The sequence below is a fragment of the Acanthochromis polyacanthus genome, chromosome 1 (assembly GCF_021347895.1).
Source record: "Acanthochromis polyacanthus isolate Apoly-LR-REF ecotype Palm Island chromosome 1, KAUST_Apoly_ChrSc, whole genome shotgun sequence".
Lineage (NCBI taxonomy): Eukaryota > Metazoa > Chordata > Actinopteri > Pomacentridae > Acanthochromis > Acanthochromis polyacanthus.
Window position 1 is genome coordinate 36599677 of NC_067113.1, and position 24360 is coordinate 36624036.

The 24360-nt window shown below is 41.6% G+C and overlaps 1 protein-coding gene across 1 annotated transcript in view; it reads left to right on the plus strand.

The window, feature by feature from the left end:
- Positions 1 to 10790: 10790 nt before the first annotated feature.
- Positions 10791 to 24360, plus strand: part of akap6 (A kinase (PRKA) anchor protein 6) — a 176834-nt gene continuing 163264 nt past the window's right edge. The window contains exons 1-3 of the mRNA XM_051947550.1: positions 10791 to 10929; positions 16963 to 17242; positions 18321 to 18492. Coding sequence (XP_051803510.1) covers positions 10863 to 10929; positions 16963 to 17242; positions 18321 to 18492 — 519 coding nt within the window. The 5' untranslated portion in view covers positions 10791 to 10862. The remainder of the gene's footprint in view (positions 10930 to 16962; positions 17243 to 18320; positions 18493 to 24360) is intronic.

The following is a 24360-nucleotide window of genomic DNA, read 5'->3' on the forward strand; positions in this document are numbered from 1 at the left end:
TTGCTGCACCATCTTCAAATTAGTCCTAAATTTGCCATTAGACAGTCACAAAAGTACTTTCTATGCAAAATTGTAGGCCTGTAGCTCAAATAGTTTCTGAGTTGTGGGGGTCTGAAATTTTCAGAATTTGTTCTATAAAAAGCTTCACCAGCGTTTTTTGCATCTTTAAGTGGTTATTTGTCAGCCTGTAGACATACCAGAGAGCTGTGAGTTGGTAAACAAGGCCTCTGCATGTAGCTAGTGCCCCACAAACATCCCCAGGTGTTTCCCTACACTCTGCAGGCCGTGGGGGCTTGATAAAAAAAGCTAAAAATTAAGAGACACCTACTCAATAGTGGGGTTTGGGACCTTAAAAGTACTAGAAATACTGCACAGAAGTGTTCTAACAGCCCTGGGTTCCATTCTACACAAACTTGTGTGATAACTTAGCAAACTGGAGCTTTCTAGGTACCTCAGTTTGGAAAATATGAGCTCCCAAAGTTGGATGAGATTTTTAATTGGCTATTTTTGGTGGCAAAAATCTCAGTGTGGGACAGGTACCAGAGACCCCAAATTTTTCTACAAGACAGTTCCATCTGTCTTCTATCACTGTACAAAAAAGCAGCAGGGTTATATTTGTAGTTACTGAGATATTCTTACTCAAAATGCCATGGGTGATGTCAGAATGGTTTTTGCTTTTCACTACTTTAAATTGGGACACAAGTATTAGTCGTCATTCCAATGGTAGTATTATGTATGTTTGGTTCTTTTTGAAATGTTAGTTGTTAAAGGTGACTACCATTATTGTTGTTATTTTTAAATTAATCAACCATAAACTACTACAGAGCTCCCTGAATTCAAGTTAGTCCATGTAATCTGTATGTGTATGTTATAATTACATGGATGCATTGTAAATGGGTGTCAACATGTCATTACACTTTTTGAAGGTCGTCACCTTTAACAAAGAACCAAACATACATAATACTACCATTGGAATGACTACTAATACTTGTATCCCAATTTAAAGTACTGAAAAGTAAAAACCATTCTGACATCACCCATGCCATTCTGAGTAAGAATATCTCAGTAACTACAAATATAACCCTGCTGCTTTTTTGTACAGTGATAGACGACAGATGGAACTGTCTTGTAGAAAAATGTGGGGTCTCTGGTACCTGTCCCACACTGAGATTGTTGCCCCCAAAAATAGCCAATTAAAAATCTCATCCAACTTTGGGAGCTCATATTTTCCAAACTGAGGTACCTAGAAAGCTCCAGTTTGCTAAGTTATCACACAAGTTTGTGTAGAATGGAACCCAGGGCTGTTAGAACACTTCTGTGCAGTGTTTCTAGTACTTTTAAGGTCCCAAACCCCACTATTGAGTAGGTGTCTCTTAATTTTTTATCATTTTTATCAAGCCCCCACGGCCTGCAGAGTGTAGGGAAACACCTGGGGATGTTTGTGGGGCACTAGCTACATGCAGAGGCCTTGTTTACCAACTCACAGCTCTCTGGTATGTCTACAGGCTGACAAATAACCACTTAAAGATGCAAAAAACGCTGGTGAAGCTTTTTATAGAACAAATTCTGAAAATTTCAGACCCCCACAACTCAGAAACTATTTGAGCTACAGGCCTACAATTTAGCATAGAAAGTACTTTTGTGACTGTCTCATGGCAAATTTAGGACTAATTTGAAGATGGTGCAGCAACACCCATCTGGTGAAACCACACGGAATGACCCACCTGGAATATTTTCATTGTTTTTTCCTGGAAGTTTCCAAATGTTTGTGGTTCTGCTGATAAAAAGTGATTTTAGGACGTTTAGCTCTCAGGATGTTCCACTGTTTAAACATTAAAACTTCTATTAATTCTGCCGTTGAGCCGTTCAAACCACTTCTAGATCATTTGGCCTCCATTCATCGTCCTCTAAGCCACTTTGACATCATAAAACTAGAATTATTTTCCCTCCAGCAGTGATTCTATTTGCAGTAAACTGATTTATTCTCGCTGCTTCAGGAACAAAAACACAAATCTCTGTCAGTTCCAGCCTCCAAATGTGACACTTTTCAATTCTAATGTGATGTTTTTACATTTTCAACCACTAACAGGCAGTAGGAGAATCTGAAGCCTTGAGCTGGAGAGTTCTGGTTTAACAGTCAGGTTACAGTTTGCAGATAGCACCAGGATGAATAGAAGCAGTTTTAAACCCACTAAACACCACATTTAAAGAATACTGGATGGGTCTGGTCTGACTGTGACTGATCGTGTTCGAACGGGACGAAGCCAAACGGAGGTGTGAGTGGATGAAGCGTCTTTTCTCTGTGGGATAGTAAAGGTTCAGCTGTTGGTCTGTAGTTTCCATCCATCAGCTGTTTTCTCCATCCGGTGTACAAACCTCTAACATCCGCTGTATGATAGTAAATAAAAGGATTTTCACTAAACTCTAAAAATACTTTTTCTTTTCTCCATAATGTTTCCAAATAAAGGTTCTTTTTTCCAAACTGCTGCGACTCATCGACGTTTTGTTCTGCAGAGTTCAGAAAACGGAACGTAGTACGTTCTGATCTATTGTTCTGATCAATAACTGATCAGACTCAGTGAACAAAGATGTGATCAGCTGGTCTGCAGAGATAAACTGGATCCTCTGGTTCCGTTTTGAACTGCTTCTTCTGCACCGTTTGATTTCTTATCCTGAGTCGCCCCCTGCTGGCTGCTGGTGGAAACAGCAGGAACTGTTCAAGTTCAGGATCCTGAAGGTCCACGCTTTTATGTTTCCTCTGATCCAGTAGATCCATGTTAGATCCGACTTATATGAGATCATTAATCCTTAAATCATATTTAGATTAAATCAGGTTTATATTAAATCAAATTTAGATTAAATCAGATTCATATTAGATCAGATTTATATTAAATCATTTAGATTAAATACGGAAGCAAATCATGGACTGCACAGTGACGTAACACTTTAGCCTTGCAGCAAGACGATCCCTGGTTCGCGTATCGGCTTTCCTGGGATCTTTCTGCATGGAGTTTGCATGTTCTCCCTGCGCATGTGCAGGTTTTCTCCGGGTTCTCCTGCTTCCTCCCACAGTCCAAAAATATCCATGTATCCATCCATCCATCCTCTATCCACCGCTTTATCCTCACTAGGGTCATGGGGGGTGCTGGGGTCTATCCCAGCTGACTCATATTAGCCAATCAGACTCATCAGATTCTGAATTTTAAAATCTGCTGAATTTCTTACTTTGAATTTTTGTTGCATCAAAATTAAGTATAATTTTTTATTCTTGAATTTGGCTCATCAAAATTCCAAAAAACAGTTAAAATTTTGATGTGTTCAAGATTCACGATCAGAGAATTCAGTGTTAAAAATTCGCTGTTCACGTAGGTAGGATCCTGGCCAAAATGAGAACCAATGCCCAGCCAATCACGTAACGGTCCTCAGGTCATGTGACGCTGATGGTTGACCTCACAAGATCGGGATAACCATGGCTACCAGTGTGAAAGAGGGAACTGGATTAAGCAGTTTCTTCATAATCCTACATCCACTTGGAACTTTATACCCAAATATATTTTTTCTGCCATTGGAGGCCTTGAATTTGTTTTATTGTGTGATTATAAAATAGATAAACTTCCCCTAGCTCTGTTGTTGGCATGGTCCTTAATCTATAAGCACAACTTCTCTCACAGATGCTTCATTTGAAATAATCAGTTTATCAAATACAAAAACAAATCTTTATTTCTCAACTCCTGGTTCAAGAATAATATAGTTCTGGTTACTCAGCTTCTCAGTGATAATGGAAATTTGCTTAACTACAGAATTTCTTCAAACACTTGGTATTCCTGTTACCCCCAAGGATTTTGCATTTGTAATGGATGCCATTCCTTCCGGTATCCTGACTCTGTTAAGAGGTGCTGGAAAACCAGTCTGTCCTTCATTAGACCCCACATTAACACCAGCTGGACGTTTCTGTTTTTCTACCACAACTAAGAAAAAAAATTGTCTCATCAGATCTTTATTTCAAACAGATTTTACAACTACCACATATGTGTTGTTCAGTACTGGTCCAATATTTTCAGTGGGTTGAACTGGGTCCATATATGGAATCTTCCATACAAATATTTAACTACAAATAAAGTTAGAGAAATATCTTACAAAATAATTCATAAATACTATCCTACCAAACGCTACTTGTTGAGGTTTGGGAGAGATGTGTGTGTGGACTGTTCCTTATGTGGTTGTGAGCCTGAAACTTTGATGCACCTGTTTTGGGACTGTCATTATACTGCCACCTTTTGGAAAGAGGTACTGCATTATATTACTCTGAAAATTGATAAAGACTTTCTTTTAAAATGGGACAATGTGCTCTTTGGTGTTCTGATGTTAGAAGTAAAAAACAAAAGAACTGCATGTCATAAATCTAATAATTATATTGGGTAAATATCATATACACAAAGCCAAGTTTAGCCATTCGAATCCCTGTTTTTTTGGATTTCAAAAGGAAACAGAAAAGTACTTGGAAAGTATATGTGACTCTAATAATAAGAAAGCTATGAAGACCTATCATTTGTTCTCTTTATTTTCTGTGTTTATTTAGCAGCCCCCCCCCCCCCCCCCGGCTGTTGTGTTCTCTGTATGTTTGTACATTTTAATAACTGCTGTTGTTGTTCTTTGTAATAAATAAATATGAAAAAAAAACAGTGTGAACGAGGGCGCTTCCGTGAGTGTATTATTCCTTTATGTGTCCTATATGTGGTTTGTTTTCAGTCAGTAACCTGTAATGCATGACATTTATTTATAGTATACACGAGGAGCTTTGAACGACGGGCCGTTAGCCGATAGCCCAGTTAGTCCAGCGCCAGCTAGGCTAGCCGCTCTACCACAGCGCTCGTACAGTAGTAAGGTCATACCTACAGCACGTTCTGCAGCTGGGTAGTTGAGGAACAATTTTTTAAACACAAATGGGCAGAAGTTTGATTTATGATCCCAAAAATGCAGAGCAGTATAAAGAAACTGGTAACCTCGCAAACTTAATTAGTCTACATAACACTTTGTTTATTATGTGTGTTTTCTGCTCAAGTTAATGTTTTGGTTTGTTTAATTTTAAATTACACTTGATCTTGAAAGGTTTTAAACTGTGTAGTCAGATTAATTCCAGCTGTGAGTGAACAGCTTGAAATGAACTGCCCTCCCCTTCTATCACAGCGTGCTGTATCAACAGTTATTGTGGAGGGTTATGATAGTGATAAATGTGGCCCATTTTCAACTGTTTCATGTTTAGTATGTGTACCCTGGATTGTTTAGATAATTTAATTTGTTGTAGCGATTTATCCTCTGTGTTGTTGTTTGTTTTTATTTTGTTGTTTTCTTCCCATTTGAGTTGTCTCTTTTTTATTTTTATTTATTATTTCCTGCTTGTGTTGTTGTTGAGTTTTATTTTATTTAACTTTGTTATGTTTGTTTCCCGTACTTCCTGCTCTGTCCACTAGGGGGTGTGTCTTCCTCCTCAGCAGCTGCTCTGTCATCCCCCCTCTCTCCCCTCTGTCTCCCTCCTCCTCCCTCCCTGAGGAGGGGAGCACCACATAGATATGAAGCACCACACCCGGCCAGCCAATCAGAGACCAGCTCCTCCTCCTCCCTCACATCACCTCTGTTTCCATGGTAACGGCCCCCTCCTCCCTGCTTCCTGTGAAAGGTGCCGCATCATCACCCCCCTCCCTGCTAGCCTAGCTGTTAGCTTCCCTCTGCAGAGGAACAACAGAGACACTCCCAGATCAGAGCAGCAGAAGACGGTCTGTCTGCTGGATCCACAGAGGAAGGAGGAGGACCAGGAGAACCAGGAGGACCAGGAGGACCAGGACCATGGAGATGAGGTGAGTTCTTCTGGTTCTGCTGCTCAGACTGACGATTAGAGATGAGTTGAAACGCTGCAGAGGAGGAGATGGAGCTTTGTTATGGAGGCCTCATCTGTCCTGCAGACGGAACCAGAACCTCTGAGCTCTGCTGGTTCTGCTGCTGGTTCTGCTGGTTCTGCTGGTTCTTGACATCAGGTCGGTCTGGAAGCTTCTTCTCACTGTTTGGTTTTGCCGTGAGTTTGTTTCTGGGCTCTTCTGTTCAGAACATTTATCTGCTGCAGGGCTGAGGTCACATCCAGGAGATCTGATGTTCATGTCAGGAAACGGATCAGAACCACAGAACCAAAGTTCAACTTCCGAATAACAGGTTTTCATGTGAACTGATCAGATTAAAGCACAGAAGTTTCCTCTTGAACAAAATCAGATGGTCTGATGGACAGGAAGTGATGTTTGAGGAGGAGAGAAGAAGAGAACCGATGAATGATCTGCGGGATGAAGTTCTCCTCAGGTTCTGGTATTGAGCAGTTAAAGGTTCTCTGAAGGTTCAGGTGGAGGTAGAAGGAGGTTCTGCTCTCATGTTGGATTCAAACAACAGCTGTGGTTCTGGTGGTTCTGATGGTTCTGGTGGTTCTGATGGTTCTGGTGGTAATGTAACAGTGAATCAGTGTGAAGGTACTGCAGTATTTTGTAGAAGTAATGAGTTCTTCTTTGTGGACCTAAATGAGGGTGAGGAGATCAAAGTGTTTTTCTAAACATGAAGCTGAACGTAGAGAATCTCCACAACAAGCTTGAAGGGCTGAACTTCTCCTGCACATGCTCAGTATGACATCATCAGACTGACATCATCGTATTTCCTGACAGGGTGACTCCAGATGTTTTTTGATGTTTTCCTGGAAGTCGTCTGAATCTTTCCTCAGATCTGTTCGTTAGTTTCACTGATAGAACATCAGATCAGTTTAAAGTCCTCAGAACATGAAGGAGAACCTGCTGGAGGAGGAAAGATCTGCTGAAGGATTCCATCTGTCATCATCTGAATCAGTTAGTTTCCTTCTGATAAAATCCATTAATGAGGAGAAGAACCGGATCAGAACCAGAAGGACTCAGACAGGAAGTCAGACAGGAAGAAGCTTTTCAACGACGTTAGAGACAAAAACACAAACTAACTTCTGAAGAACTTTACAGGCTGGAGATCTGCTGGACCTTTATTCTCATAGTCCACCTGATCAGATCGTTTTCTGATCAGTTTATTGACTATCGATCAGTTTATTGATTGTATATCGGTTTATTGATTATAGATCAGACAGACTGAAGGAGGTTTTGAAGGATAGATGTTTCCTGTTGGATGCTCTAAACTTTCTGACATGCTCAGTTTCATGCTTCGTTAATTAGACTATTTAATTCAACAGTAAACAGATGAGACAATACGTATCCCTGGATTGGTTCTGCTTTGGTTCTGTATTGGTTCTGTAATGTTCTGTATCGATTCTTGCTGGAATGCTGCTCCTTGTTCAAGACATTCAGGATGTTCTGAGTGTCAGTTTCTGGACCTCATCAGAACCAGACCTGATTCCTGTCCAGGTCTCTGGGTTTTGGTTCTGTATTGGTTCTGCTGGGTTCCTCCAGTGTTCCTTCTTCTCTCATTTCTTCTCAGTTTGAAGCTGAAACATTCCTGCAGTGTTTCTCCCAGTTTCTGTTCCTGGTAAACATCAGATCGGATCAGAACCGGGTTCTTCTGCTCTTCTGATTCTCCAGCTCTGTTCCTTTCTTCCTGGTTCTGATCCATACGTACTGTTTACCAACGTCTTGGTTCAGGAACTGAAGAACTGAAAACAGCAGAATTAAAGCTCAGATTGAGATTTTCAGAGTTTCTGTGAAATAAAATCAGTGTGCTGCAGTGAAGAGACTCAGACAGATGTAGAGGATAATTAATACTTAATATGATCTAGTATATAACTCTATACTGTGTAATATTTAACATTTATCTGATCCAGTATAGCACTTTCACCTTGCAGTAAGAACATCCCGGTTCAAATCCCGGCCTGGGATCTTTCTGCATGGAGTTTGCATGTTCTCCCTGTGCATGCGTGGGTTTTCTCCGGGTACTCCGGCTTCCTCCCACAGTCCAAAAATATGCTGAGGTTAATTGGTTACTCTAAATTGTCCGTAGGTGTGAATGTGAGTGTGATTGTGTGTCTGTATATGTAGCCCTGTGACAGACTGGTGACCTGTCCAGGGTGTCCCCTGCCTTCACCGAGTCAGCTGGGATAGACTCCAGCACCCCCCATGACCCTAGTGAGGATAAAGCGGAGAATGAATGGATGGATGGATGGATGATTCAGTATATAACACTATACTGTGTAATATTTAGTATATAGCACTATAGTGTAGAATATTTGATATATAACGTTATTATATTAATATATTACAGTAGAATGAAGCTTCATTCTTTCTCTCCATCGCTCAGTGGAAACTTTAAAGATGTTCCTGAATGTTGAGTCACTGGATGGAAAGAGATCAGGTTCAGGTTCTAAACAGATCATCTCTGGTTTCCTGTAGAAGATCCTCCACTCTACAGCTCTGCCACATTCAATCAATAAAGCTTATTTATCTCAGGGAACCTTTAATGAGGGACCTGCTGAAGAACTTCAGTTTATTTGATCTGGTTTCACCTGGAATCAGCAGGAAGTCCACGTCTTTACACTGCTGTGGTAAATAAAATATAAATATTTACTCAATCAATCAATCAATCAATCAATCAACCAATCAATCAATCAATCAATCAATCAATCAATCAATCAATCAATCAATCAATCAATCAATCAATCAATCAATCAATCAATCAATCAATCAATCAATCAATCAATCAATCAATCAATCAATCACAGTCCTTTCTAACAGTCCAAATGGTGAGCAAAGAGCTTCACAGTAAAACAGTAAAATAACTTAAAGCAGGGCAGACATTCACATCTGCAGACAGATTTAGAACCTCAGTATGTTTCTGGACTGTGGGAGGGAACCCGCCATGAGCAGGAGAACATGGAGAACCTGGAGAACGCAGCAGGAGAACATGGAGACTCCATGCAGAAAGATCTCAGAAGGGCTGGGACCTGAACCTGTGGTCTTCTAGCCTCAAGGCGACAGAGCTAACCACTGTTCACTGTGCCGCCCGTAAAATATACAATAAAACACTAAAACAACAATAAAACTGCACTAAAATATGACATCTATAAGAAATAAAGGTAGTAAAATGTCTCCATGCTGCAGGTGTTAGACCAGACCAGGTCAGAGATGGAGGGTTCGGGTTGCAAACATGGATTCTGATAATCACACAAACAGCAGGAAAACACCAGCATGGAGGACGTCAGTAAAAATCAGACTCAAATAAATAAATCTCTGTTCCTGAAGCAGAAGATGATGTTTGTGGAGGAGCTGATGGAGGTCAGAAGGTTCCAGAAACTGGATTCAGTCCGTGTTCTTAGATTTACTTCCTGTTTCCAGCTGTTTGTTCTTTTGTTCTTTTTTAAAGTTATTCTGGATGTTTCAGTCATTCAGGACTTTTTAGACATCTTTGACACTCGACTACTTTCAGGTCATTTCCAGCCTTTGATGTGTTTGTGTTTAGTTGGAACAGTTTTCATCAGTTTAAACTCAGTAAACAGTCTGTTAGCTTAACTGCTGCTAACAGCTAGCTTCTGCCTCCAGTAGAGCTGAGCTACCGACCAATCAGAGCTACTCACCAATCAGGGCTACTGACCAATCAGAGCAGACTGGGAGGAGCCAAAGCTGAGCTCTATGGCTTTAAAAATCAACCGTCACATGACACGATCTTCTGTTAGACAACCAGTCACAGGACGGTGTGTTGTTGTCTCGTCCAGTCACAGGACAGTTTGTTGTGAAGTTAGTCAGACTAATAATCCCTCTAAGGATCTTTTTATTCCTTTTCTTTTAACTCTACGTCTTTAAACTGAAACCAGAGACGAACTCAAGAACAGAAGAGTTCAGAAAACCACAGAAACTACTGTGAAGTACTCTAAAGTACTTAAATGTTTTCCTTGAGTTCTCAGTCTCTTGTCTGTTAATGAATTAGAGCTGATTAATAATTAATAGCAGATCAATCATTATAAAGAATAATTAAAAACACTGAAGGTTTTATTCTTTGAGTTTTATTGACAGAAAAATCTACAGACAGGAAGTAAAAGTGTAAAAACTAAAACTAGATAAAGTAAAATCTGCTTTAATTCTACATGATTTCATCAGCTGGAGGTTCTTCAGGTCTGGTCTTGGTTCTGGTTCTGGAGGTTCTGGTTGTGGAGGATCCAGTGCAGGCAGTTAGTTTTGTGGTTAAGATTTAACTATTTTTGCTGTTAAAGTTCATCTTTCTGCAGGTTTAGTTTTATTTCCTGTTAAAGTTCATGTTTCCGGTTTTATTTCTTGTTAAAGTTCAGTTTTCCGGTTTTATTTCCTGTTAAAGTTCATGTTTCCGGTTTCATTTCCTGTTAAAGTTCAGGTTTCCGGTTTTATTTCCTGTTAAAGTTCATGTTTCCGGTTTCATTTCCTGTTAAAGTTCAGGTTTCCGGTTTTATTTCCTGTTAAAGTTCATGTTTCCGGTTTTATTTCCTGTTAAAGTTCAGGTTTCCGGTTTTATTTCCTGTTAAAGTTCATGTTTCCAGTTTCATTTCCTGTTAAAGTTCAGGTTTCCGGTTTTATTTCCTGCTAAAGTTCATGTTTCCGGTTTTATTTCCTGTTAAAGTTCAGGTTTCCGGTTTTATTTCCTGTTAAAGTTCATGTTTCCGGTTTTATTTCCTGTTCCTCCTAATGAAACCTGCAGATGCTCAGCTGCACATTTATTCCCAGAATCATAAATTAATCATGAATCAATCATGAATTAAACATGACGTCTGTCTGATGTAGGAGCTGGTGAGTTCAGTACCAGTCAGAGACACACACTAACAATCAGCTGCTTTAGTTCTGGTCTGGGATCAGTTTAAACCGAAACAGGAGGAAGATCTGCTGGATTTATGGGAAATGTTTTTACCTCCAAAGTTTGAACTTTCCTCTGAGACAGAACGGATTTATTACTGCTGGGATCCAGGTAGAGTTTACACCTTTACTGTTTTACTGGTTTAAAAGTTTTAAGGTGTACTGGTTTATGTCTTTACTAGTTTATATGTTTACTGGTTCCTATCTTAACTGGTTTACTGGTTTTCTGGTTTAAAGGCTGTTTTCAGTCCAGTCTGTGGTTTCTGATGAGTGTTTCTGCAACTCCTCAGATTCTGAGAAAACTTTTTTACATGTAGCAGCAGACCTATAACACACTTATTATAACCACAGAGTTATTATAACTCTGTTGTTGTAGTACCTCTGTAGTCACACCTGCAGTGATTCTGTTAGCCGTAGCTACCTGAAACACCTGCAGTGATTCTGTTAGCCGTAGCTACCTGAAACACCTGCAGTGATTCTGTTAGCCGTAGCTACCTGAAACACCTGCAGGGATTCCGTTAGCCGTAGCTACCTGAAACACCTGCAGGGATTCCGTTAGCCGTAGCTACCTGAAACACCTGCAGGGATTCCGTTAGCCGTAGCTACCTGAAACACCTGCAGTGATTCCGTTAGCCGTAGCTACCTGAAACACCTGCAGGGATTCCGTTAGCCGTAGCTACCTGAAACACCTGCAGGGATTCCGTTAGCCGTAGCTATCTGAAACACCTGCAGGGATTCCGTTAGCCGTAGCTACCTGAAACACCTGCAGCGATTCCGTTAGCCGTAGCTACCTGAAACACCTGCAGGGATTCCGTTAGCCGTAGCTACCTGAAACACCTGCAGGGATTCCGTTAGCCGTAGCTACCTGAAACACCTGCAGGGATTCCGTTAGCCGTAGCTACCTGAAACACCTGCAGGGATTCCGTTAGCCGTAGCTATCTGAAACACCTGCAGGGATTCCGTTAGCCGTAGCTACCTGAAACACCTGCAGCGATTCCGTTAGCCGTAGCTACCTGAAACACCTGCAGGGATTCCGTTAGCCGTAGCTACCTGAAACACCTGCAGGGATTCCGTTAGCCGTAGCTACCTGAAACACCTGCAGGGATTCCGTTAGCCGTAGCTACCTGAAACACCTGCAGTGATTCCGTTAGCCGTAGCTACCTGAAACACCTGCAGGGATTCCGTTAGCCGTAGCTACCTGAAACACCTGCAGGGATTCCGTTAGCCGTAGCTACCTGAAACACCTGCAGGGATTCCGTTAGCCGTAGCTACCTGAAACACCTGCAGTGATTCCGTTAGCCGTAGCTACCTGAAACACCTGCAGGGATTCCGTTAGCCGTAGCTACCTGAAACACCTGCAGGGATTCCGTTAGCCGTAGCTACCTGAAACACCTGCAGTGATTCCGTTAGCCGTAGCTACCTGAAACACCTGCAGGGATTCCGTTAGCCGTAGCTACCTGAAACACCTGCAGGGATTCCGTTAGCCGTAGCTACCTGAAACACCTGCAGTGATTCCGTTAGCCGTAGCTACCTGAAACACCTGCAGGGATTCCGTTAGCCGTAGCTACCTGAAACACCTGCAGTGATTCCGTTAGCCGTAGCTACCTGAAACACCTGCAGATAAAGAGGCAACAGAAAACATCTCAGTTAGAATGTCTAATTAAGGTCAGTATTCATAATTACTGATCATTTTGTTCATAAAGTTCAGGAGAAAAAGGTTTAATTTCACTTATACATGTTTACTAAATGAATTTAATGATAACAGCAATGGAAACACACATGAACACAGAGCTGAGGTTTGAACACACAGTCCAGGAGAGGAAGGTCAAGAGACAAAGACCTTTATTACTAAACAACAGATCAAAGAAACAGAACTGAGCAGAAACTACACAACCAAAGTCCAGGTAAAAACTAAGGGATTTAAGTAAGAGCTAAACAGAACTCTAAACTAACAACAGATAACAACTAACGGAACAAACTATACCGACTAAAACTAAGACTGAACAGAACGACCAAAAATACTAAGAAGTAGGGTTCAGGTATGATCAGAGCCTCCTTGGTTTGGAAGGTAGTGGCACCGGCTCAGCGGGCCTCAGTCGGAATCTGAGTCGGCGAGTCGGTGTCTACTTCGAGAGTAGACACCAAGATATACTTTGGAATGTGTATGGTGGGAACGGCCATAAGAGTGCAGTGTTTCCCCTAGGTTGAAATGGATGTGAGGCGGTGGGATGTAGGCAAGGGCCAACGGGGGGGGTGGGGGGAGTGCGGTTTGTCCCGGGCAGACGAGCGGCGAGGAGCGGCAGGTGTTAGCCGACCAGCTAGCGGGGGATAGCTAGCCAGCCGGGGAGTCTGAGCAGTCTGTGACCGGGGAGAGCAGCCGGCGGACCCGCAGAGTTAAAAATGACAGCTCTGGTGGCTTGGTGCGTTCCGTTTTTTTTTTTTTTTTTTTGGCATGGACCAGTGAGGCGGCAATGTTGGCAAAATTGTAGTGAGGCGGTGGCCTATACCAGCCGTCTGGAATAGGATCCTACATCCTCATCAGATGATGATGAGGGTGGAGACGGTGTAGACATGTCCTTTCCCAACACGTCCTCTGCAGAGAGTGCAGGCCATGAAAACTAGAATTAGTAGAAGGTTTGACATGAATGGTAAATGGTCTGTATTTATATAGCGCTTTATTATACCTGCAAGGTACCCAAAGCACTTTACATGATACGTCACATTCTCACATTGATGGAGGAAGCTGCCATGCAAGGCGCTAACCACGACCCACCAGGAGCAATTAGGGGTTAGGTGTCTTACTCAGGGACACCTCGACATGAGCACGACGGGCCAAGGATCGAACCAGCAACCCTCCGGTTGCAAGACGGCCACTCTACCCACTGAGCCATGCCGCCCCTATGAGGAACAAGTTTGCAAGGGACCTGAGCCTCTACCAGCAGGAGCTGAGTTCAGGCTCCAGATTTTTATCGTTGATTAGCCAGGTGTCGGTCCACAGCTGTATTCACCTGGACACTGAATCATTAACTCCTGCCAGAGAGCAATGTGAACCGACTGCTTCTTAATTAGTCTCTTATCAACAGGAAGTTCCAAAATAAAAGCTGACAACATGGTTCCCTAAGCCGGTTAAACATTGATGAATTATTCTGTTATTTATTCACAGTTTGACATGACTGGAATCACAGACTGACCAGAAGAAGGACATTTACAGCAACACAACCAGAGATAAACAGCTCAGAACATAGATGGAGCCACAGAATGGAATAAATATGTAGCTCACCAATATGCTGCATTTATTCACATTATTTACAGTTTTCTGACATCTTAGAGACCAAACAGATGATCAGTTTATCCAACAATGGAAATAAAGGTTAGAAACACTAAATATCAGGTCTGATCACCTCCTTCCTGTTTATTAGTTCCTCCAAACTAAAACCAAATCAGTTCAGCAGCTGAACTTGGTGAAGGTCAGTCTGTGGTGTTTTATTCTGGAAAGTGATTTAAATAAAGCTGCTGCAGGTAATTCTACAGGTATAGTGATGACCTGTCAGGTGAGCTGAAACACAGACTGATTGATTTATTTACTAAAAAAGCATTAATATGAAGTTAATTAGATCAAAGTAAACCAATCTTGAACCTTCTGAAACTCCAAACCTGCAGGTGTGAAACACCTCTTTTTAAAATTGGATCTTTTCTAAATCCTAAATTCCACCATTTAAAAGCCAAGAATGATGTTTTAAACATTTCTAAATTTATTTTTAGAAACACATTTAGAAAAGTGATTTAACACATTTTTCCTGTTTTTCTCTCAGCTGGTTTTTGAAGGCAGAGCGGCGATGCGATTCAGAGACTTCATAAACTGAGCAGCATCACGTGGGATGCCTGAACTCGTACATAATTGGTCTGTGTGTTTCTGAGCCGATAGACCAATGATAAACACTGGAAAGCTGCACCGGTAAAATAGAAGCGACCTGTCAAATTTACACCCATATAGACGGCGTCTGGGTCCAGATCTGGACCATGGTCGGCCTTTAGTGAGTCCTGTTCTCAGCCAGACACCTTCCCCCCCCCCATCCAGCTTCACCGCTTCCTGACACTGAGAAGATGAATTTATGAACGGGAAAGTGAACGTTATGTCAAAAAACTTACTGATACATGTGTTTACACATTTCTAAGTGGTTATATGAAAATTCGGGACCTTTTCTAGTGAGTATACGGCGTATAGCTGCGTATCACGTAGACTACACCACTGGTTCTAACATATTTACAGTTTATTTGTTCTTCAGCTCATAGTTTCCATCAGCTCTGTGCTTTAGAGGAGGCTACATGTAATGTTTTAAATTACAGTCAGTAGATGAGATACAGCGTTGGGTTCATACAGGACCTCTTCTTTACTGATTTTAGGACAGAGTGGTTTAGTAGATGGTAGATGTTCCTCACACTCTCTAAGTCTGCTGGTTGACGTGCCTGCAATATTCTGGTGATTTCTGAAGCTCTACTTTTGGGTTTTGGCTGCCGAAGGCTGAAGGTGGGGGAGATGTTCTCCTTCATCCTGCTGATAATGGTGGAGGTGTTTGTCCAGATCCATCAGAGCTCCAGGGCTCTGATCAGGAACCTCCAACAGAACCTGCTGGGCTCTCTGAGCTGTTCTGCTGTAGCTGTGAAGGAACGGAACGTCTGCAGCGCTGAGGTTCTGCTCAATGCTGCTGATGGTGAATGACAGAGCTGAGATCTTTGTGCTCACAGCTTCACTCTTCTTCTCCACCTCCTCGGTCTTCTGCTGCTTCTCCTGCCTCAGGGCCTCCAGTCGAACCTTCTTCTCTGTTTCCAGAAATTTCTGCAGGGTTGAGAAGACGTCTTTAATCTGCTGCTCTGCATCTTCTTCTTGAACTTTGATGTTTTCTGCTGTTTGGTCAAAGTTGTGTTTGATTTTCTTGTAGAGCTTTTGTTTCTCCTTCAGAGGCTCCAGCAGATCCCTCAGAATCGTCCTGAGTTCGTCTGCAGCCTCATTGACGGGGATGAAGTCGTGGTTTCTGTGTAGCCTTGAGTCAGACGAGGCAGATGGTCTGCTGGTGGTTCTGACAGAACAGGTTGAGGCTCTGACTGTGGAGGCTGCAGAGAGCTTCAGGATCTGCACAGACCCTCTCAGTTTGGTCCAGTTTGAAGTCCTCACACAGGTTCCTCAGGGCCAGGTTCAGAGGTGGATCATACAAGTCGGACACTGTCTTACAGACGGGACATGTGTGGTCTGGGTTCGTCTGCCAACAGCGTCTCCAGCAGGTTCTGCAGAAACTGTGGGTGCACAGCAGGATGACGGGTTCTGTAAAGATCTCATAACAGATGGGACACTTCAGGTTCTCCTCAAACCGTCCAGACATTTCAGCTCACGGGTCAGGAAGAGGTTTCTGGAAGTCCACAGTGTGTTAAAGCAGTGATCCAGTGATCCAGTGTTCTGGTGTTTGTCTGTGACGCTGCTGCTGTTAGTTTTTTATTTAACAGACTTTATTTCCTCGTCGTCTTCTGGTCAGAGGTAATAAATTCTTATCCATAAACTGTTATAACCTTGATATCCTTGAAAGACTTCCAGGTTTCCATCATTCTCCATCTGAGTTAATGATTACAGGTTGAAGTCACAGAAGTAGAATCATGTTGTTCTGACTCTGTGTTTGTCTCTATGGATCTAACCTGACTTTATATGATGATATCTGATCTTTATTGTCCGACCTCAGCAAGCTGAATATGTAGTGGCATGCAGATAACATTTATGATGACTCAGTACCTGTGATTCATCTTGTTTGAGCAGAAGAACCGACCTTTGACTAGGTGATGATCAGCAGGTGACCAGCCTCCTCCTGTCAGAATCAGATTCAGTGAGAGAAAACTTCCTTTATTGTCGTTCCACAGTGAAGAACACAATGAATCCTGTAGACAAGAGTTTCTAACAAACTAACGGTAAACATGTAGTAGAAGATCATCTATGAATCACTGATGGAGCTGAGTGTTGACAGGGTTAGCATTAGCATTAGCTGCTGTATTGATAACTATAAAGGGTTAGCCGCGGTATTGATAACTATAAAGGGTTTAGGTTGGACAGATCCTGGACTTTTCTGACTCTTGGTCTGTGTTTTTGTCTTTCTGTCTCCAGTTCTGTCCAATAAGACTCGTCCGTCCACATTAGGAATCTTCTGTCCCGCTAACATGAGCCTCGATGTTCTCTCTCCTATCGCACCGGAGCCTCCGTCTCCGATGCTCACCTCCGTTACCCCGGTAACACCGGACACCTCCACCTGCCCTGCCTCCATCAGCTCCGCCCCCCTCATGGACCTGGAGCAGCCCGAGGACGGAGCCTCGCTGTCGGGTTCAGAGCCCAGCAGAGGCAGCCTGTCTGGGGGAGGAACCCAGGAGGGAAGAGATGCCTCCAGGAGGTAACACAACAACAACAACAACAACACAACAACAACACAACAACAACATGAGGATTAGACACTACAACAACAACAACAACAACAACTAGAAAAGCACTCGGAGAGCGCATACCTCCGCCATCCCGTTTGTCTGTCTGTCCATCTGTGTGTCCGTGCGTGTGTCTGTCTGTCTGTCTGTCTGTTAACAGCATAACTCAAAAAGTCATGGACAGATTTTCACCAAATTTTTACAGGATGTCCGGAAGAGCACGAGTTGCGGCCGCCTGGCCGCCTGGAGGTCATCTCTCAATTGTCCTTCGACCTTCAAAAAATTCCTGGATCCAGACGGTGATTCGGATCACCTCCAAAATCTAATCGATTCTTACTCGTGCTCTTCCGGACATCCTGTAAAAATTTGGTGAAAATCCGTCCATGACTTTTTGAGTTATGCTGTTAACAGACAAACAGACACACACACACACACACACACACACACACACACACACACACACACACACACACACACACACACACACAGACGGACAGACAGACAAACAAACTCCGGTGATTACATAACCTCCTGGCGGAGGTAACAACACAACAACATGAGGGTTAGACACACAACAACAACAACAACACAACAACATGAGGGTTAGACACACAACAACAACAACAACACAACAACATGAGGGTTAGACACACAACAACAACAACAACACAACAACATGAGGGTTAGACACACAACAACAACAACAACACAACAACATGAGGGTTAGACACACAACAACAACATCACAATAACACAACAACAACAACAACATCATGAGGGCTAGACACACAACAACAACAACATCAACAATATTACCATTCGGGTTAGTGTGACTGTTAAAACCAACCAGGGCTACCGTACCAAACACTAGAACTGTTACCTAATTTAATTTCCACTGAGACCCATAAAACCATCTACAGCAGAAACATTCCAGGCAGTAGAAGCTCAGAGAGTCTGTAGATGTGAAGGTCTGAAAAGGTTTTTAGGAGGTTTCTCACTCTGATCCTCCATGTTCATGTTTCCTGGTTGATGATCTCCATCTTCTTCCAGGATGAAGAAACCTCCTCCTCTCCACACCGGAGCCGACTGGAAGGTGGTCCTTCACCTGCCGGAGATCGAGAAGTGGCTGAAGGCCACCAGCGATAGGGTCACTCAGCTTTCTCACTCTGTGGGACAAGATGGAGACAACCGACACGTGGACGTCCACCTGGTGCAGCTGAAGGTAAACATGGATCTTCTTAATGGAGCTTCTTAATGGAGCTTCTTAATGGAGATTCTTAATGGGGATTCTTCATAGAGGTTCTTCATGGAGCTTCTTCATGGGGATTCTTCATAGAGGTTCTTAATGGAGCTTCTTCATGGGGTTTCTTCATGGAGACAACTGTTCTTCTGCTGATGGATCTGCTGATTCTGATCCAAACATCTCTGAGTCTGATGATTTTTGAACCTCCTACACAGTGATTGGCTGCTGCGTTGCTGATTCATGAAACTTGTGATGAGCTCAGTAGAGAAGGTTTGATTCCAGAGGAGGAAGTCTGTTCCTGATTGGTTCTGGTCTGGATGCTCATTAACATAATTACTGGTTTATTTAAACATGCTGATCCTGCTGCAGTTTGACTGTGGAACCAGTTTTAATCTGATATCTGCAGAGATGATTCTGATTCATTTGTACATCTTTTAGATGTTTAATCAGCAGAAAAATACTCAGAAGGAGACGAGTGAAGAAACCTGAAACCTGACAAAGGAACCTGAAACCTGAAACCCGAGTACAGAAAGCTGACCAGTTTCCAGATTTGGATCTTTTAAATCTTCCAGCAGCTAAAAACTCAGATCCTGCAGCTGATGTTTGTCCTGATTTGGTTCCTGAAGAACTGAAAATGTTCTGAAGTGAAGCATGAAGGAAAGTGTCTGTATTCGTTCCAGAAGCTCCAGTGTTTGTCTTCAGGAGTCCAGAGGCAGCAGCATGGTTCAGACATGCAGACATGCAGTGATGCAGACATGCAGTGATGCAGACATGCAGTGATGCAGACATGCAGTGATGCAGACATGCAGTGATACAGACATGCAGTGATACAGACATGCAGTGATACAGACATGCAGTGATGCAGACATGCAGTGATGCAGACATGCAGTGATACAGACATGCAGTGATGCAGACATGCAGTGATACAGACATGCAGACATGCAGTGATGCAGACATGCAGTGATACAGACATGCAGTGATGCAGACATGCAGTGATACAGACATGCAGTGATACAGACATGCAGTGATACAGACATGCAGTGATGCAGACATGCAGTGATGCAGACATGCAGTGATACAGACATGCAGTGATACAGACATGCAGTGATACAGACATGCAGACATGCAGTGATGCAGACATGCAGTGATGCAGACATGCAGTGATACAGACATGCAGTGATACAGACATGCAGACATGCAGTGATACAGACATGCAGACATGCAGTGATGCAGACATGCAGTGATGCAGACATGCAGTGATACAGACATGCAGACATGCAGTGATGCAGACATGCAGTGATGCAGACATGCAGTGATACAGACATGCAGTGATGCAGACATGCAGTGATGCAGACATGCAGTGATACAGACATGCAGTGATGCAGACATGCAGTGATACAGACATGCAGACATGCAGTGATGCAGACATGCAGTGATACAGACATGCAGTGATGCAGACATGCAGTGATGCAGACATGCAGACATGCAGTGATGCAGACATGCAGTGATGCAGACATGCAGTGATGCAGACATGCAGACATGCAGTGATGCAGACATGCAGACATGCAGTGATGCAGACATGCAGTGATGCAGACATGCAGTGATACAGACATGCAGTGATGCAGACATGCAGTGATGCAGACATGCAGTGATGCAGACATGCAGTGATGCAGACATGCAGTGATGCAGACATGCAGACATGCAGTGATGCAGACATGCAGTGATGCAGACATGCAGACATGCAGTGATGCAGACATGCAGTGATGCAGACATGCAGTGATACAGACATGCAGTGATGCAGACATGCAGTGATGCAGACATGCAGTGATGCAGACATGCAGTGATGCAGACATGCAGTGATGCAGACATGCAGACATGCAGTGATGCAGACATGCAGTGATGCAGACATGCAGACATGCAGTGATGCAGACATGCAGTGATGCAGACATGCAGCTCAGCCTCGTGAACAGCTGATCCCCTGCTGTGACCTCGGGTGAGTTTCCCATGATGCTCTGCTGTTACATAACGAGGAGCTGATGTCTTTATATAACTGCAGCGTCTGGACGTCGACTCTCAGCTTCATTAATTTATGAGAAAGAAAGAGAAAGTTTCAGTCTGACGGGTTTCTGTCCATGAAGACCTGAACAGAGACTCTGAAGAACAAACAGGAGTTTTTGTGAAGATCTCATTTATCAGGAACCTGGAGAACAGTTTGGATTCATGAAGCTGGAACACCTGAAATAAACTGTTAGATTTGATCTTCTGCTGAACTCCATCATCACTTTAATCAACCAGAAGAAACTTTACTGGAACTCCATTCATCCATCCATCATCATCATTCATCCATCCATTCATCCATCATCATTCATTCATTGATATAGCCATCTATTCATCCATCCATCATCATCCATCCATCATCATTCATCCACCATCCATCCATCATTCATCCTTCCATCCATCCATCCATCCATCCATCCATCCATCATCATTCATCCATCCATTCATCCATCCATCCATCCATCATCATTCATCCATCCATTCATCCATCCATCCATTCATCCATCCATCCATCCATCATCATTCATCCATCCATTCATCCATCCATCCATGAGGATATTTTTAGCAGCAGTGACTCAGAGGTTCCATCAGGATTCTGGTGTGTTTATACAGAGGTGGAAAAAAAGTTTTCAGACACCCTCAAAATGTAAAGGGTTAGGGTTGTAAAAGTACTAATACACACTGTAAAAGTACTAATACACACTGTAAAAGTATTAATACTCCCTATAAAATTACTAATACACACTGTAAAAGTACTAATACACACTGTAAAAGTACTAATACACACTGTAAACGTACTGGAGTACCAGGAAAGTCCTGCATTGAAAATGCTCCTGAAGTAAAGTATTATCATGAAAATCAGTTAAAATATAAAAAGTACTTCATGCAGTACTTTAAATATGTCTCCTGCTTTGCTGTTAAATTATTATTATCATTATTAGATGATTATTTCTGGTGTTTTAATGTAAAATCAGGATTTTAAATACATTTATTTTTTTTTTAAACTGGCGAAAATGAAGCTAAAACCTGCCAGCTGTGATTTAAAGGAACAGAATAACTGAAGCTGAATCATTTTTATTTCTATTGATTATATAAAAAAACTAGAGTTGTAAATGATTTTAAAATTATATAAAGAAACTAGAGCTGTAAATGATTTTTTTAAATACATAAAGAAAATAGAGCTGTAAATGATTTTTAAATTATATAAAGAAACTAGAGCTGTAAATGATTTTTTTTAAATACATAAAGAAAATAGAGCTGTAAATGATTTTTAAATTATATAAAGAAACTAGAGCTGTAAATGATTTTTTTAAATACATAAAGAAAATAGAGCTGTAAATGATTTTTAAATTATATAAAGAAACTAGAGTTACTCCCCTTGTATCCTTGTCCTTGCTCTGTGCTCCTGCAATACCTGAATTTCTCCTCTGGGGATCAATAAAGGATTATCTTATCTTATCTAGAGCTGTAAATGTTTTTTGGTTTTTATAGACTGTATGCAGAAACTCCAGCTGTAGATAAACACAGTAGAGTCAAAAATTACTGCAGTAAAAATAAATGATGGAAGCAGCTTCACTCTTTGGCTGATGGCGCCATCTAGTGGTTCACTTTCTGTATTACAGCAAAGAGAAACCAACACTGGAGGTTCACGGTCTGGCTGTGTGTCTTTTTGTGGTTGTTTTGTGTCTTTTTGTGGTTGTTGTGTCTTTTTGTGGTTGTTGTGTGTCTTTTTGTGGTTGTTGTGTCTATTTGTGGTTGTTGTGTCTTATTTGTGGTTGTTTTGTGTCTTTTTGTGGTTGTTCTGTCTTTTTGTGGTTGTTGTGTCTTTTTGTGGTTGTTGTGTCTATTTGTGGTTGTTTTGTGTCTTTTTGTGGTTGTTGTGTCTTTTTGTGGTTGTTGTGTGTCTTTTTGTGGTTGTTGTGTCTATTTGTGGTTGTTTTGTGTCTATTTGTGGTTGTTGTGTGTCTTTTTGTGGTTGTTCTGTCTTTTTGTGGTTGTTGTGTCTTATTTGTGGTTGTTTTGTGTCTTTTTGTGGTTGTTCTGTCTTTTTGTGGTTGTTTTGTGTCTTTTTGTGGTTGTTGTGTCTTTTTGTGGTTGTTGTGTGTCTTTTTGTGGTTGTTGTGTCTATTTGTGGTTGTTGTGTCTTATTTGTGGTTGTTGTGTGTCTTTTTGTGGTTGTTCTGTCTTTTTGTGGTTGTTGTGTCTTTTTGTGGTTGTTGTGTGTCTTTTGTGGTTGTTGTGTCTATTTGTGGTTGTTTTGTGTCTATTTGTGGTTGTTGTGTCTTTTTGTGGTTGTTTTGTGTCTATTTGTGGTTGTTGTGTCTTTTTGTGGTTGTTGTGTGTCTTTTTGTGGTTGTTGTGTCTATTTGTGGTTGTTGTGTCTTATTTGTGGTTGTTTTGTGTCTTTTTGTGGTTGTTCTGTCTATTTGTGGTTGTTTTGTGTCTTTTTGTGGTTGTTGTGTCTTTTTGTGGTTGTTGTGTGTCTTTTTGTGGTTGTTGTGTCTATTTGTGGTTGTTTTGTGTCTATTTGTGGTTGTTGTGTGTCTTTTTGTGGTTGTTCTGTCTTTTTGTGGTTGTTGTGTCTTATTTGTGGTTGTTTTGTGTCTATTTGTGGTTGTTGTGTGTCTTTTTGTGGTTGTTGTGTCTATTTGTGGTTGTTTTGTGTCTATTTGTGGTTGTTGTGTGTCTTTTTGTGGTTGTTCTGTCTTTTTGTGGTTGTTGTGTCTTTTTGTGGTTGTTGTGTGTCTTTTTGTGGTTGTTGTGTCTATTTGTGGTTGTTTTGTGTCTATTTGTGGTTGTTGTGTCTATTTGTGGTTGTTTTGTGTCTATTTGTGGTTGTTGTGTGTCTTTTTGTGGTTGTTTTGTGTCTTTTTGTGGTTGTTGTGTCTTTTTGTGGTTGTTGTGTGTCTTTTTGTGGTTGTTGTGTCTATTTGTGGTTGTTGTGTCTTATTTGTGGTTGTTTTGTGTCTTTTTGTGGTTGTTCTGTCTTTTTGTGGTTGTTGTGTCTTTTTGTGGTTGTTGTGTCTATTTGTGGTTGTTTTGTGTCTTTTTGTGGTTGTTGTGTCTTTTTGTGGTTGTTGTGTGTCTTTTTGTGGTTGTTGTGTCTATTTGTGGTTGTTTTGTGTCTATTTGTGGTTGTTGTGTGTCTTTTGTGGTTGTTCTGTCTTTTTGTGGTTGTTGTGTCTTATTTGTGGTTGTTTTGTGTCTATTTGTGGTTGTTGTGTGTCTTTTTGTGGTTGTTGTGTCTATTTGTGGTTGTTTTGTGTCTATTTGTGGTTGTTGTGTGTCTTTTTGTGGTTGTTCTGTCTTTTTGTGGTTGTTGTGTCTTTTTGTGGTTGTTGTGTGTCTTTTTGTGGTTGTTGTGTCTATTTGTGGTTGTTTTGTGTCTATTTGTGGTTGTTGTGTCTTTTTGTGGTTGTTTTGTGTCTATTTGTGGTTGTTTTGTGTCTTTTTGTGGTTGTTGTGTCTTTTTGTGGTTGTTTTGTGTCTTTTTGTGGTTGTTCTGTCTTTTTGTGGTTGTTTTGTGTCTATTTGTGGTTGTTTTGTGTCTATTTGTGGTTGTTGTGTGTCTTTTTGTGGTTGTTTTGTATCTTTTTGTGGTTGTTGTGTCTTTTTGTGGTTGTTGTGTCTATTTGTGGTTGTTGTGTGTCTTTTTGTGGTTGTTGTGTCTATTTGTGGTTGTTTTGTGTCTATTTGTGGTTGTTGTGTCTTTTTGTGGTTGTTGTGTCTTATTTGTGGTTGTTGTGTGTCTTTTTGTGGTTGTTTTGTATCTTTTTGTGGTTGTTGTGT